The 12,078-nt window shown below is 51.6% G+C and overlaps 1 protein-coding gene across 3 annotated transcripts in view; it reads left to right on the forward strand.

Annotated features, from left to right (window-relative positions):
• Nucleotides 1-8,335: 8,335 nt before the first annotated feature.
• The window catches only part of UBE2D2 (ubiquitin conjugating enzyme E2 D2), a 31,462-nt gene continuing 27,719 nt past the window's right edge, over nucleotides 8,336-12,078 (forward strand). Inside the window, exon 1 of one of the 3 annotated variants that reach the window (XM_075056805.1) lies at nucleotides 8,336-8,905. In XM_075056805.1, coding sequence (XP_074912906.1) covers nucleotides 8,882-8,905 — 24 coding nt within the window. In that variant the 5' untranslated portion in view covers nucleotides 8,336-8,881. Of the gene's footprint in view, nucleotides 8,906-9,572; nucleotides 9,657-12,078 lie in introns of those variants that run through there. The other 2 variants (XM_075056804.1, XM_075056806.1) reach the window with 2 other exon arrangements.

Here is a 12,078-nt window from a genome sequence, read left to right on the forward strand (position 1 = left end):
TGTGGTATGGAGGGAGGTTGTCTCCCTGAAAAAAGTACTTCAGGGAATTGAAGGTGGCAGGAGCAGCGTGGGAACTGTGCTTGTAGCTCCTGGTGGTCTCCTCTGTAAGCTCCCACGCAGAAGGAGGCAGCCATGGCGGGGAGATGCTGTATGGAGGTGAGGAGGTGCAGGGGTGAGTGGGGACCTCTGGGAGGGCAGCGGGCATGCAGGGGGCAGCCCGTGGGGTTGGAGCAAGAGGCAATGGCTGGGTGGAAAATGGAGCCAGAACCTGACTACCAGAGGGGGATGCCAGGCTTTCTTTTCCCATGCAAGCAGATGCAATGACATGCGTGAATATCCTATTTCTTTCCTTGTTCCTCCTCTCTCCACCACTTACAGGAAATTTATTGTTGCATTCTTGGTCAGGACATGCATCCAAGGGAGATTTATTGGTGCTCTCATGGCCAGAAAGGAGAGATTTATAGGAGCCCGTCTCCACAGCACAGACAGGTAGACCCAGGGCATAACACGGAAGTTTCTGATTTACTATGGCAAAGGATGGAGATACAAGCAGGCTGACTAGCATGGCTGAGATGCTCACTCAAATACCCATGGAAGCCCAAACTGCCCAGAAGGTTTTTAGCAAGCTGAGAACATGGGAATGAACAATTCAGGACCTGCCTATAGCTGTCAGCACTGCCTGGATTTCTGCCTGAAAAGATGTTTCTCATGTTGTTTCTCTTTGACTATGTTTAACCATTCCACGACTGCCCTGTCACTGTCGTCAATATCCCATGGAGAGCTCTGCAATGCTGGCTGAGCTCAGCAGCTTCCCAGCCTGGGACTGAGCTAGAAAATCTGGGTCTACCCCTATTCTTTTATTTCCTGCCTCTGATGCCTATCCCCCAGGCTCCTGCTGAGATCGGCATGGCTCCAAGCTTGAAGAGAGGCAAGACTCTGGCATTGTTTGCTCCAGAAACATGTGCCTAGAGAAGGGGAGTTGGAGAGGACGAATCTGATCTTGAGCTTTTGACCATCTTGGTCAAGCGAAGTCTTGGTATTCAAGTTTGTCTCCTGCATCCCACATGGTGGCAGCGGCAGGGTGAGGTCCCCCCATGCTCAGAGCTGCTTGTGGGCCTGTGCTGTGAGCTACATCCATGTTTGCACCAAAACCAGCAAAAGCCTACAAAAGAAAAATCAGTGTTTGAGAGAAGACGGGGTGGTAAATATCAAAAAAGAAAACCACATCAGCAAAACAGCAAGATGAGCTTTTTGCATCTGTAAAACCTGGCAATACTTTTTTTCAGGTTTGGATCTTTTTACACTGAAATTTCCGTTAATACCTTTTTTTCTTGTAGAAAAATCCATTAAGTTTAAAATAAAAAAACCAAAACCCACAACCCCGCTTTATTTAAAGAATAAAAGTTTTCAGTGTTTCTTGGACTAACTTAGTTTTAAACACATTTAACTGAGAACAAGAGCAATTCACTTTAAAAGTTAGTTTTATTTAGGTTTTAAAATTGTGACAATCCTGGATTTGATTCATTCAGCACATGGCAAAGGACTCTAGAAATGGAAAATCCCTTTGGAGCAGGGCTTTGTGACACCATGGGGTTTGTTAAAGACCTTTCAACTTGTTTGGCCACTGCTGGACTTCTGCTGCCAGGGTCCCTCTGCAGATCCAGCCCCTCTACACACCTCTGTAGCAGAGAAAAATGCTGGATCTGTGTAAGGAGCTCTAGCAGCTACTTTGAGCATCTGTTAACCCAGACAGTCAAAGAGGGATGAGAAGGCGGGGAGGAGATGCTCTGCAAGCCCCAGCAGAGCCTGCTGCTGATGGGCAGCTTCAGGAGGGCAGATGACAATGTGGTCAGGGGCTAAGGAGGCCCAAACAGAGACAGAGTATGGAAAAAGGCACAATAAAAGCTAACGGGGGGCAATGAGAAAGGAAGGAAAGAAGTGTACCTCAAGGAAGAGATGTCAGACCTGGAAGAGCTGATGAGGGGGAACATGGCTCAGATCTGGGAACAGTCCCGGGTGCATGTGTGTGTGCTGCAGGCAGAGGAGGTGGGCTCAGCATCAGGGGACTCCGGGGCTTGGCTGCTGGCTTTGTTTTCACAAACCAGACTGCTGGTGGATAGCAGGTTTGGTGACTACTGATGGGAACCTTCTCTGGGACACCCCCAAGCAGCCTGAAATGCAACTGAGGAAGTTCCTCAGTGCTCCTCTTTGCATTGCATGAATTTTCAGGCAATGCTGCCAGTGACAGAGATGGTTTTGTCCACTTCTGGGGGGCTTCCTCCAGCCTGTTTCCAGCCCGTTGGCATGAGTGATTTCAAAGAGAACCAGATCAGCTCACAGCCCTAGATGCCAAGTAATGCTGGGTGAAAGTAGAAATTACTTTTGGATCAGGTGATCCAACTTAAGCACAACCGGGTGTCAGAAAACAGCTAGCCATTTGCTTGGGGGGGGTGTGGGGCAGGACTGCTTCTTTCAGCAACAGTTTGTAGTTAGATCATTTAAATCCAATTGTGAATTTATATCTTCTGCCTCCAACGCCAGAGACTACGATGCATAATAATACACAAAGAGAAGGGTTATGTCCTGCTAGAAGCAGCTTGTTACAACAGGTCCAGGATATCCAGAGTCCTGAGAGAGCTAGAGATAGGCACCATGCCTCTTCTGCGACAACAGGGAAAGTGCCAGTTATTTTGAGATTTATAGATTATATATATTTATGAGATTTACAGTTATGACACCTTCAGCCCACAGCAATGCATCGCTTGCTGGAAATTTTCTTGTGGACAAGGTGGTGGTGGTAAATTGTGGATTTTCCTTTGTGGTTGTTTCAGTTTGTTCTTTGCCTTTCTCTGAAGCTTAAGTTCCCAGGTTTTTCTGTGGCAGCATGCTAGACTGGAAGAGTTTATAATGATGTGTTATAAGAAATCCTATCTACTATGTTCCTATACCTGGCAATCTTTTGGTCATGTTCAAGCCTGGGATAGCTGGTGCCACAGGACAGATTAGCAGAGACCTTGCTGCTGTGTTGCCTCAGTGGGTGACAGAGGGTACATCTGTTGGGCTCAGGTGGCCAGTTTCACCTTCCTGCCATATACCATCATAAACAGGGCTCCCTGACTGTTCCTAAGCTTCTATTTTCAGGTTTGACTTGGAGAACAATCTTGAAAGGAGTCCAATCATTTTATAGTAAGACTCATTTGCGGATTTCAAAACTAATATGGGAATGATTCCATGTATTTTTTTCACTGTCTAACAAAGGCCTTGCTGGTTACCAAAGCCTAGAAAGAGCAGATTTAGCCAGCTAGGCTGGGAAGTTTGTACTCTTTTCAATTTTTGTGCCTTTGCCTAAGCATGTCTAGGGTTTTTTTCCCTAATACAGTACTGCAGCCTGACCCTGTTTAGCAGAGTTGGCCAGAGGAAGATGGTGAAGGAAAGGCACATGGAGGCAAGAGTCATCTGAGGATAAGGCAGGACTTGACTAACTCCTCCAGTGATGCTCTGCTGTCTTGTAGTGGGTGATGTTGGCATGGGATGATGTTGGCAGGCATAGACAGATCACTCGCTGCTTCTCTTTGGAACAGAAGATCAGAGCACAGCGGTGCTCCTGGGATGAGAGACCACAGTACCTCACAGTGCCCTGGGTCTGCAGGACCAGCTCTGTCCCTGAGAGAGAAGGCAGAAAGCTGCAGGTGGAATGCCTCCTAAAGTGCCGTGACAGGGTGCTGTGTGAGGGGCCAGCAGCAACCCCTGCAGGGAGACAGCATCTGCCTAACAAGCAACGCTTTCTCTGCATAAGGGGCTGCTGTGGATGGGGACCAGCCATCCATTTTCAGAGCAGATGCAGCCCAAAGCATCTTCTCTGGTGCTGGTGACCAGAACTCACCCTTTTGGAGAAGAGGACTAGGATACGATCCAATGTGGGATACAGAAAAGTGCGTATGGGTCAATCCCACTGTCTTAATGTTCGGGCAGGGGTGGGAAGAGACTGAAACCTGCAGAAGGACACCTGCAAAAGTCACAGGCGAGGTAGAAGAGAAGCAAGGGAGAAAGGCAGCAGGTGGGATAAGGAAGTCCTAACAAGAGAAAGTAGAAATCAAGAGACAGCAGGGAGACAGGCAGTGAGAAAGTGCTGCAGACAGGACCATGAAGGGGAAATCTAACCAACAAACCTCAGCAAAGAGAGAAAGCAAAGGAAAAGAGAAGCAAAAGATATGAAAACCATAGAGTGAGGGGGTGAAAAGCTAGGAGGAGAAATCCTGACCTCGAGCTCAACAGGGCCAGGTATTTCCTGGCTCTGCTCCCTGTGATCTTAGGTTAATGTTTATTTGTGCCTGATCTTTTTTGCATCTCATGGCATTTTTAGACATGTCCGAGCTCTGGTGGAAAGCGTTTAGTCTATTGCCACATCAGACAGAGATCTAACTGTGAATCTTGAGGAAAATACCTTCTGGATAAGACACATCCCAGTCTTCAGTTCCCTGCAGCCTACACCAAGTTAACATCTATCTGTTCACAGCTACAGGCCAAATGGCAGAAGCTGCAATTGAGATTTGCCTTTCAGCAATTCTAAGGGGACTGACCTCGTGAATAACAATGATGAAAATGACTTTTCTACTTCCATTTCTTATCTCTTAGAGAAGTTCTTGTCCATCTGGTAAGAAACAGCAGATCATAGTTATCCCTAGTACTAAAACCACAACAAAAGTATTTTCCTCTCTCTTTTTATTTTCAAAATTGTTTATTCTCTGGATTGAGTTTTACAATGCTTTACTACTCAGAGAGGACTTTTCAAAGCTTGACAAAGAAAAGTAGCAATCCAGACTGTTTCTGTTGCTACTGTGAGCCCAAAATAATTTTCCAATTTGGGGACAAAATCCAACACTTTTCCTGAGAATACTGGAAAAAGATTACTTTAATCTTGGCTGACAGGGAGACCTCTGAGAAGTGAAGTCCTTAGAGGCTGTGACTTGAAGGTATTTTGAAAACTGCCCCAGAAACGAGAAGGTTGCTTCCTGAGAGATGCGTGAGAAGGAAGGAAGCCTTTTGTCCCCCCAGCAGTCACTGGTATGACTGCAGTTCCAGACATGATGTTTGCCCTGTCGAGAGATGGGCCAAGTTTGAGTGAGGGGCAAAGCTACTGTGGCTGTACTGCTCTCTGGGATGAAGGGAGCATCTCCTAGTAAAGTGGAATCTGCAAAGTCCCTTCTAGTAGGTGGGATCAGACTGCCTGACCGGGATCAGATGTTGGCTGGGCAATAAGAGAGGAAAGCAGAAAACGTTGGAAGAAAAGCAGTTTCGCCTCTGCCCCAGAACTGGGGGGAGCCTTAAGGGCCAGGACTACTTGGGATTAGTATTTGAGCATTTCCAGCTCCCCATGCTGGTGGAGACTGGTGTGGCAAGGAAGGACAGCAGGCTCCCTTGTGCTGGGCTTCACAGAGCAATGAGCCGGCGCAGGGTTGTTTGCTCTTCTGCAACTGAGGGGTGTCCAGCAACCCAAAAGGCAACAGAAAGAGGGAAAAGAGCAAGAAGCCACAAAATGAACCAAAGAAGTTGAAAAAAAAAAACCCAGAAAACCATTTTTATGAATCTGTGATTTATTTTCTCCATACCAAATGTAGAGGAGGAAAGAGAAATTAATTCAAAACACACCCTATGCTAAAGCCACCAGAAATCTTGAATTGTTGCAGAAAGGCTGGCAGCAAAGTCAGCATGAGAACAGACCACAGCTATCACTGGGAGGCAGCAGTCCCCAGGCTCGTGAGAGGCCAGGGCGAGCGCTACCCTGAGATCCTCACTCCCACCCTGAGCAGCAGCTATGCAGGCAGGAGGAAGGAGCAGGCGTTTTGGGAGGAGCAGGCATGAGTTTGTCATCACCAACACATCAGAAGTAGTGTGAGGTTTCCAAACCTTGCCTGTTCAAAAGCAGCAGGTGAATTAATCCTGTGGGTAGCTCTGCCGGCTACAGGGACCAGCTGGCAGAAGGGTGCTTTAGCAAAGGGACAGTCTGACCCCAGGGGAAGTTTTGGAGCTGAGCTCCAAGCCCAGAGCTACTGCTTGCTGGAGTTGAGTATTTTATTTACCTCTAAAGTTTCCTGTTTAAGCCTTTCATCCCTCTTTGCCAAGAGATGCACAGGAGGTGTGGGATTGACAAGAACAGTGGAAAACAACCCTGTTGCAGTACTAGGTGAGAAGACGGGCAACAACAGAAAATCGTAGTATAATTCACTAAAAATGTTAGCTACACAAGAGAGAAATCCATAGGAAACCAGGCTTTCCTGTAAAGGAACAAAACCTAGTGCCTTCTTGGAAAGTCTTACAACTTCCAACCCTGATTAAAAGTGCTCTTGCCATTTTTCTTACTTGACTCGGTAGCAGGACTGCCAGCTTGGAAGGCTCCAGACAGCATAAGGCACCAGCCACCACGTCCAGTCCCAATTAATGATCCAAAGCCGGCAGTGGGAAGAGAAGCAGGACCAACAGGGAAGACTGCAATTTGATGTAATTTTAAAATGTGTTACTATTACAAGATGCCTCACGGGTTTGTGTACATGCAGGCAGTTTGGTTGTTAGGCTGAACTCCCCTGCAGAGGTACCTTGTTTGAATGTGTGCACAAAGTCCTTGTCACACACAAGCAGTGTCCTGTTCCCAGCCCCGTTTGCTCAGTTTCTGATGATTCAGACCTGAAGGGAAGTTGCCCTTTTGTTTGAGCTGGCTGTTTACAGTGATTGCCCATTCATGCTTTGATTGTGCAGTTACACAAACAGGACGTGGTTACAGGGCTCAGAAGTTTGCTGAAGCTGCGCAGAACCCTTCAGCTTGTTGGCAGCCATCAGAAGGATTATTTGATGAACTTTTGTGCTGGTTTTGGCTGGGATAGAGTTAGTCTTCTTCACTGTAGTGGGTATGGGGCTATGTTTTGGATTTGTGCTGAAAACAGCTGATAACACAGGGATGTTTTCGTTATTGCTGAGCAGTGCTTACACAGAGTCAAGGCCTTTTCTGCCTCTCACCCCACCCCACCAGCGAGGAGGCTGGGGGTGCACAAGAAGTTGGGAGGAGACACAGCTGGGACAGCTGACCCTAATAGACCAAAGGGATATTCCAGACCATATGACGTCATGCTCAGTATATAAAGCTGGGGGAAGAAGGAAGCGGGGGGGACATTGGGAGTGATGGTGCTTGCCTTCCCAAGTCAGTTACGCGTGATGGAGCCCTGCTTTCCTGGAGATGGCTGAACACCTGCCTGCCCATGGGAAGTGGTGAATGAATTCCTTGTTTGCTCTGCTTGTGTGCATAGCTTTTGCTTTACTTATTAAACTGTCTTTATCTCAGCCCACAAGTTTTCTCACTTTTACTCTTCTGATTCTCTCCCCCATCCCACTGTGAGGGACGGGAGTGAGCGGCTGCGTGGTGCTTAGTTGCCGGCTGGGGTTAAACCACTTTTTGTGATACGAGCTGCTCAGTCGTCTGAGAACAATCGTTATTTTTGCTCGTATTGGTGTTGTCCATGGGTATGCTGGATGGAGACAAACTTTTCTTCCATCTCTGGCCACCAGGGCTCTGGATGATGTCTCTGCTTGAGAGCCTTTGCCTCCCTCCATGATGCCACCAGCCTGCTGGGTACCCAGCCCTTGGTTGCTTGCCTCGTGTTCTTCACTCTACACCGTGGTTTTGGTATGCTCAGTAAGCCTGACATTTGAGGTACTTTGCTATGTAAATACAATCCCTTTTGACAATCCAAACCTTTATTACACAGCCACGTTGGGATCTACTCGGTGTACTTCATCCATCCGTCCTCCCAGGCCTAAAAATGAATTCCTGTGTGCCAGCCCCATGCCGCTACCCGCGGGGAAGGTATGCTGAGCCACGCGCCGCCCCCACGAGCTACCAGGTGTCACCAGCATTCCTCTTAGTGCCACTTCACGCGTTCTCGGAAGGCCTCGGCCCATCCCGGATGCCCTCCCTGCCTCCTCGGGGACGGTACGCCGCCGGCCCGTACCCCGCAGGCCCCGACCCTCCTCCAGGAAGGGGCCTCGGGCCCGCGCCTGGGGCCAGCCCACCACCTCCCGGGGCAGGGAGCGCCGCAGGGGCGGCGGCGGTTCCCCACCAAGCTGCCGGGGCGGGGGGGTGGGGGCAGTCCCGCCCGGGCCACCGGCACCGGCTCAGACCCGTCCCGGCCCCGGCCCGCGGCGCCTCAGGCCCTCACCGGCCCCACGGCGGCGGCGCGACCGGGACTTCTTCCCGTCCCGCCTTCTCGCGAGAAGCCGCCGTCACGCGCTCCGCCGTATCCTTCCGCGCTCTCCCCCTCCCCCTTCTGGAGAGTTCTGCACGGCGGCCGCAGGACAAATAGTCCCCGCCGTGTGTTCCCCCCCACCCCCGGCCTCCTGTCTCTCCCGTCGCTCCCAGCCCGGCCTCGGTCCCCGGCCGCGGCGGCCGCCTCCGCTTCGCCAACCGGCCTCCACCCGGCAGCGGCGGAGCGCGGCGGGCGGCAGGAGGGCCGCGGCGGAGTGATACGCGGAAGGCCGGCGAGGAGGCGCCAGCGCATAAAGAGGCGGCGGAGGGATGCGGTAGGAGCTGCGGCAGCGGCAGCCAGCTCCAGCCCCGCGGCGCCGCCAGGGGAGCAGCGCGCCAGGCCGGCCCGCCCGCAGGCCCCGCCGCCGCCCCCCCCTCCCCTCCGCCGCTGCCTTCTGGGGGGGCCCCCTTCCCCTCCCTCCCTCCCCCCCTTCTCTCTCTCCTTCCCCTCCCCCCTTCCCCTCCCCCCCTCCTTCCGCGCCGCCGCCACCTCCGCGCTCCTCCTCCCCCCCTCCCCCTCGGAAAATAGTCCCCGCGGGCTGCCCCCTCCCCGCCCGCCCGCCCCTCCTCGCCGCCTTCGCGCACACAATGGCGCTGAAGAGAATCCACAAGGTAAGGGCAGGGCAGGGCCCCGCCGCGCCGGGCCCGGCCCCGCGCCCGCCCGCCCCGGCCTAGCGCTCGCCTTACATAACCCGGGTAGGCCGCCGCCGCCCCGGGCCGGGCTTGCGGGGGGGGGGGGGGTTGGGAAGGCCGGGCCGGGCCCTGCCCCGGCGGCGCGGGGTCCCTCCGGTGCCCGCCTCGGCTGGGGCTGGGGCGGGGGGGGAAGGTTCCGGGCGCTTTTCCCCGGCCGCGCTTGCGGCCCCGCCGTCAGGAGTAGACGGTAGCCGGGCCCGGGGAGGTGGGAAGGGAGGAGAAGTTCCCCGGTCGCCCTCGGCGGCGCGGGCCGGGCCGCGGCTGCCGGAGCGGGGTCCGGCCCGTCCCGGCGGGCCGCTTTTGTTCGTTCCTCCCCCCCTCCCCGGGGTTGGGGGGCCGTTACCCGCGGCCGGGAGGAGGCCGAGGCCGGCGGTGGTCTCGGTGGTGGCCGGGTCCCTCCGAAGCAACGTGGCCCCCGGAGCCCGGGCCCTGGGGCCGCGAGGGGGCGCCGGCGCCGGGGCCCGGCCGCGGGCCCGGGGGTGGGCAGCAGCAGCAGCAGCCGCCGGCAGCTGTTGTAGCTTCGGGGGGCTGCTCTTCGCCCTCCGGAATCGCTCGGGGCGTGGGAGTGGACACGCATGGGGTGGGGGCAGAGAGGAGCCCCGCACCGGAGCGGGGACCGCCGCGCTTGGGAGAAGGCGCCCGGAGGAGCGAAACGCTGCCCGCCTGCCTGGCAAGTTTTGGCGTAGCTCCTTTGGGAGCTTCGTGGTGAAAGGCTCTTCTGGTTCCTCAAGGAGCGACGATCTCGGGTGTTGGATACTGAAGCTCTAAGCATAGTAAAGTTGTCACGTTCACCTGATCAGAATAGTCTGATTTATTGTTGTAATGGAGCCAGTGCTGTTCTACAACCTGAGTCATCTAGTAAAGGCATGCGAGGTGCCTTCTCCTCCTGGAGCAAGAGGTGCACCACGCTTGGTGTCCTAGGCTTTTAGGAAAACACTGCTGCTCAATCCCCTGCAGTCTTAAAACCATACTTGGCTTGATCATCCTAGTATCCTTTACTAGGAAAAGGAAAAAAGAGGGGATTATTGAAGTATGCTTTTATTACCTTGGTGAGTCAGGCAGGCAATTTATATCCTTTTCCCCACAAAACATGTAGCTTCAGTTTGGAGTCTCCATGCAAAGTTCAGGTGTAGAAGCTAGTCCTCCCATAGGGTTTCTGGTCTCGAATACTATGTAAATCTCAATTTTGTCTAGAACCAGATGTGAACCTGCTACCTAATAGTTAAGATCGGTTTGCTAGCTCTGTTTTGTTAAGTATGTAGCATCAGACTTGGCTTATGTGTTAACTCCTTTGCTTTGATTGTAGGTTATCTTGGAAGTTTTTGTGAAGCTGCGTGTGTCATACTGGTCAAATTAAAGCTAAGGTGGAGAAGAAAATTGAAGAGAGTTTGAAGGCTTACATATGCTCATGGAATAGGTAGAGCTTGAAAGGGAAGGATTTTGAGTGTAACTTTATTGAAATTTCCAGATAAGTGTACGGTAGCGGGTTACATAAGGAAGTTGCCCTCCAGCTGAGTATCGCTTGTCTGCAACATTCTGTCACTCACTTTAGCGATACTCAATACTCCGTGAAGACTGTTTGACAGTGCGTTTGTGGGCTTGCAGGTGTTTTGAAAGAGCGCTTCCTCCTTGGGAGCGCATTGTATGCCTGCTGCCAGAATAGATCTAGGAGACATGGCAGCGAATGCTGAACAGGGTAAATGTGACTGCTGGGGGCGGGGGGCACGCACAGGTAGTGCAGGGCTTTTGTGGGGAGGGTATATCTTCTATCAGGTGACTTGGGAAGCAGGGAAAGCTGCTTTATTGTAGTTTAGTGTGTGCTGAGGTTCGGGGTTTGACATTCTCTCAGCTTGTTTCTGTTTCTAGTCTGTAGTTTTTAACAGGAGAGAAGCCGAACGCGTTGAGTCTTTGTTAACATTGGGTGCTCGTGGACTGATTCTTCATGTTCCTTTTCAAAGGTCAAGAATCCTGAGGGATAATGGGGACTGTGTAAGGTTAAGAGTCTTTAAAGCCTTGGGAAGTAGTGAGAGCATCACCAAAGCACTGGTGTATATTGAGCTCTGTAAAGAACCAAGTGTTTCAGTGGAGTAAGTATGGTGGCTGTTGAGGAGAGGGAAGGTGATGGGGTTGTAGGCAACATTTCCAACAAACAAAGTACATGAAGGGAAATAAAACTGCTTGTTCTAGCAGTCCAGGTGCTTTAAAAGTTAGATGGGAGTTAAGGTACAGACTAGGAAGGAGCACTTCGCAAATTGAGTTAAACGTGGTTGTCTCGCTTAACTAATTAAGTAATAATCACTGGTTGTTCACACACCAGCTATTTTAAACCCCGTGGAGAGTGTTCATATCATCATCTTGTTTTTGTTCTGGTCTCTGGGAAAAGCAGTGGTATCTTATGTGTAGTGACCGTTCCTGTCAGGATAATGAGGGGAACAGGAAGTTTCTGACCTTTGCTGTTGCCCCTTGTGGCAATAAAACCTGCAGAATGTGGATCAAGTATAAGTAATCCCAATAGACTTGAGTACAAGGAAGTGATGGGAAGGAAAGCTGCTGCTTAGGCATTTTTAGAGGGTACTATCAGTCTCGATATATCAGTGTTCAGGTCTCAATCTTGCCACAGGTTCTTTTGCTTGGAACTTGGGGTTTTATGCTTGACCACAGACAATGAGGTTTTCTCCAAAATTTTTGTGTCTTTGGATAATACAGGGATGGGAACTTGGAAACAAGCAGAAAACCTCAAGAGTAAACCTTTGATACAGTGTCAGCCGTGTTACCTGAAATGGCCTCTTGCATGTTGAACTCCTGGGCTGGAAGGGGGCAGAACAAGAAGGTTTCTTGGAGCTGGATAAGTAGTGTTGTGGCTGGCGCAGGAGGTGGTGCAAGAACCTGCATGGTCCGTCCCAGTGTGTCTCTGGTGGCATGGTTGCTTTTGGGGTTGCCCAGGGACTCAAGCCCGGCTAGGGTGTCTGCACGAAGCAGCAGCTGTTCTTTAAGTAGATGCTCCGAAAGATCTCAGACTTGCGACCTGCTATCAGATTGCTGCTTGTATTATTCACTGCAGTCTTTCAGGCAGTGGTGTGTTTAATTCTTGC

The sequence above is a fragment of the Buteo buteo genome, chromosome 24, assembly GCF_964188355.1.
Source record: "Buteo buteo chromosome 24, bButBut1.hap1.1, whole genome shotgun sequence".
NCBI lineage: Eukaryota > Metazoa > Chordata > Aves > Accipitriformes > Accipitridae > Buteo > Buteo buteo.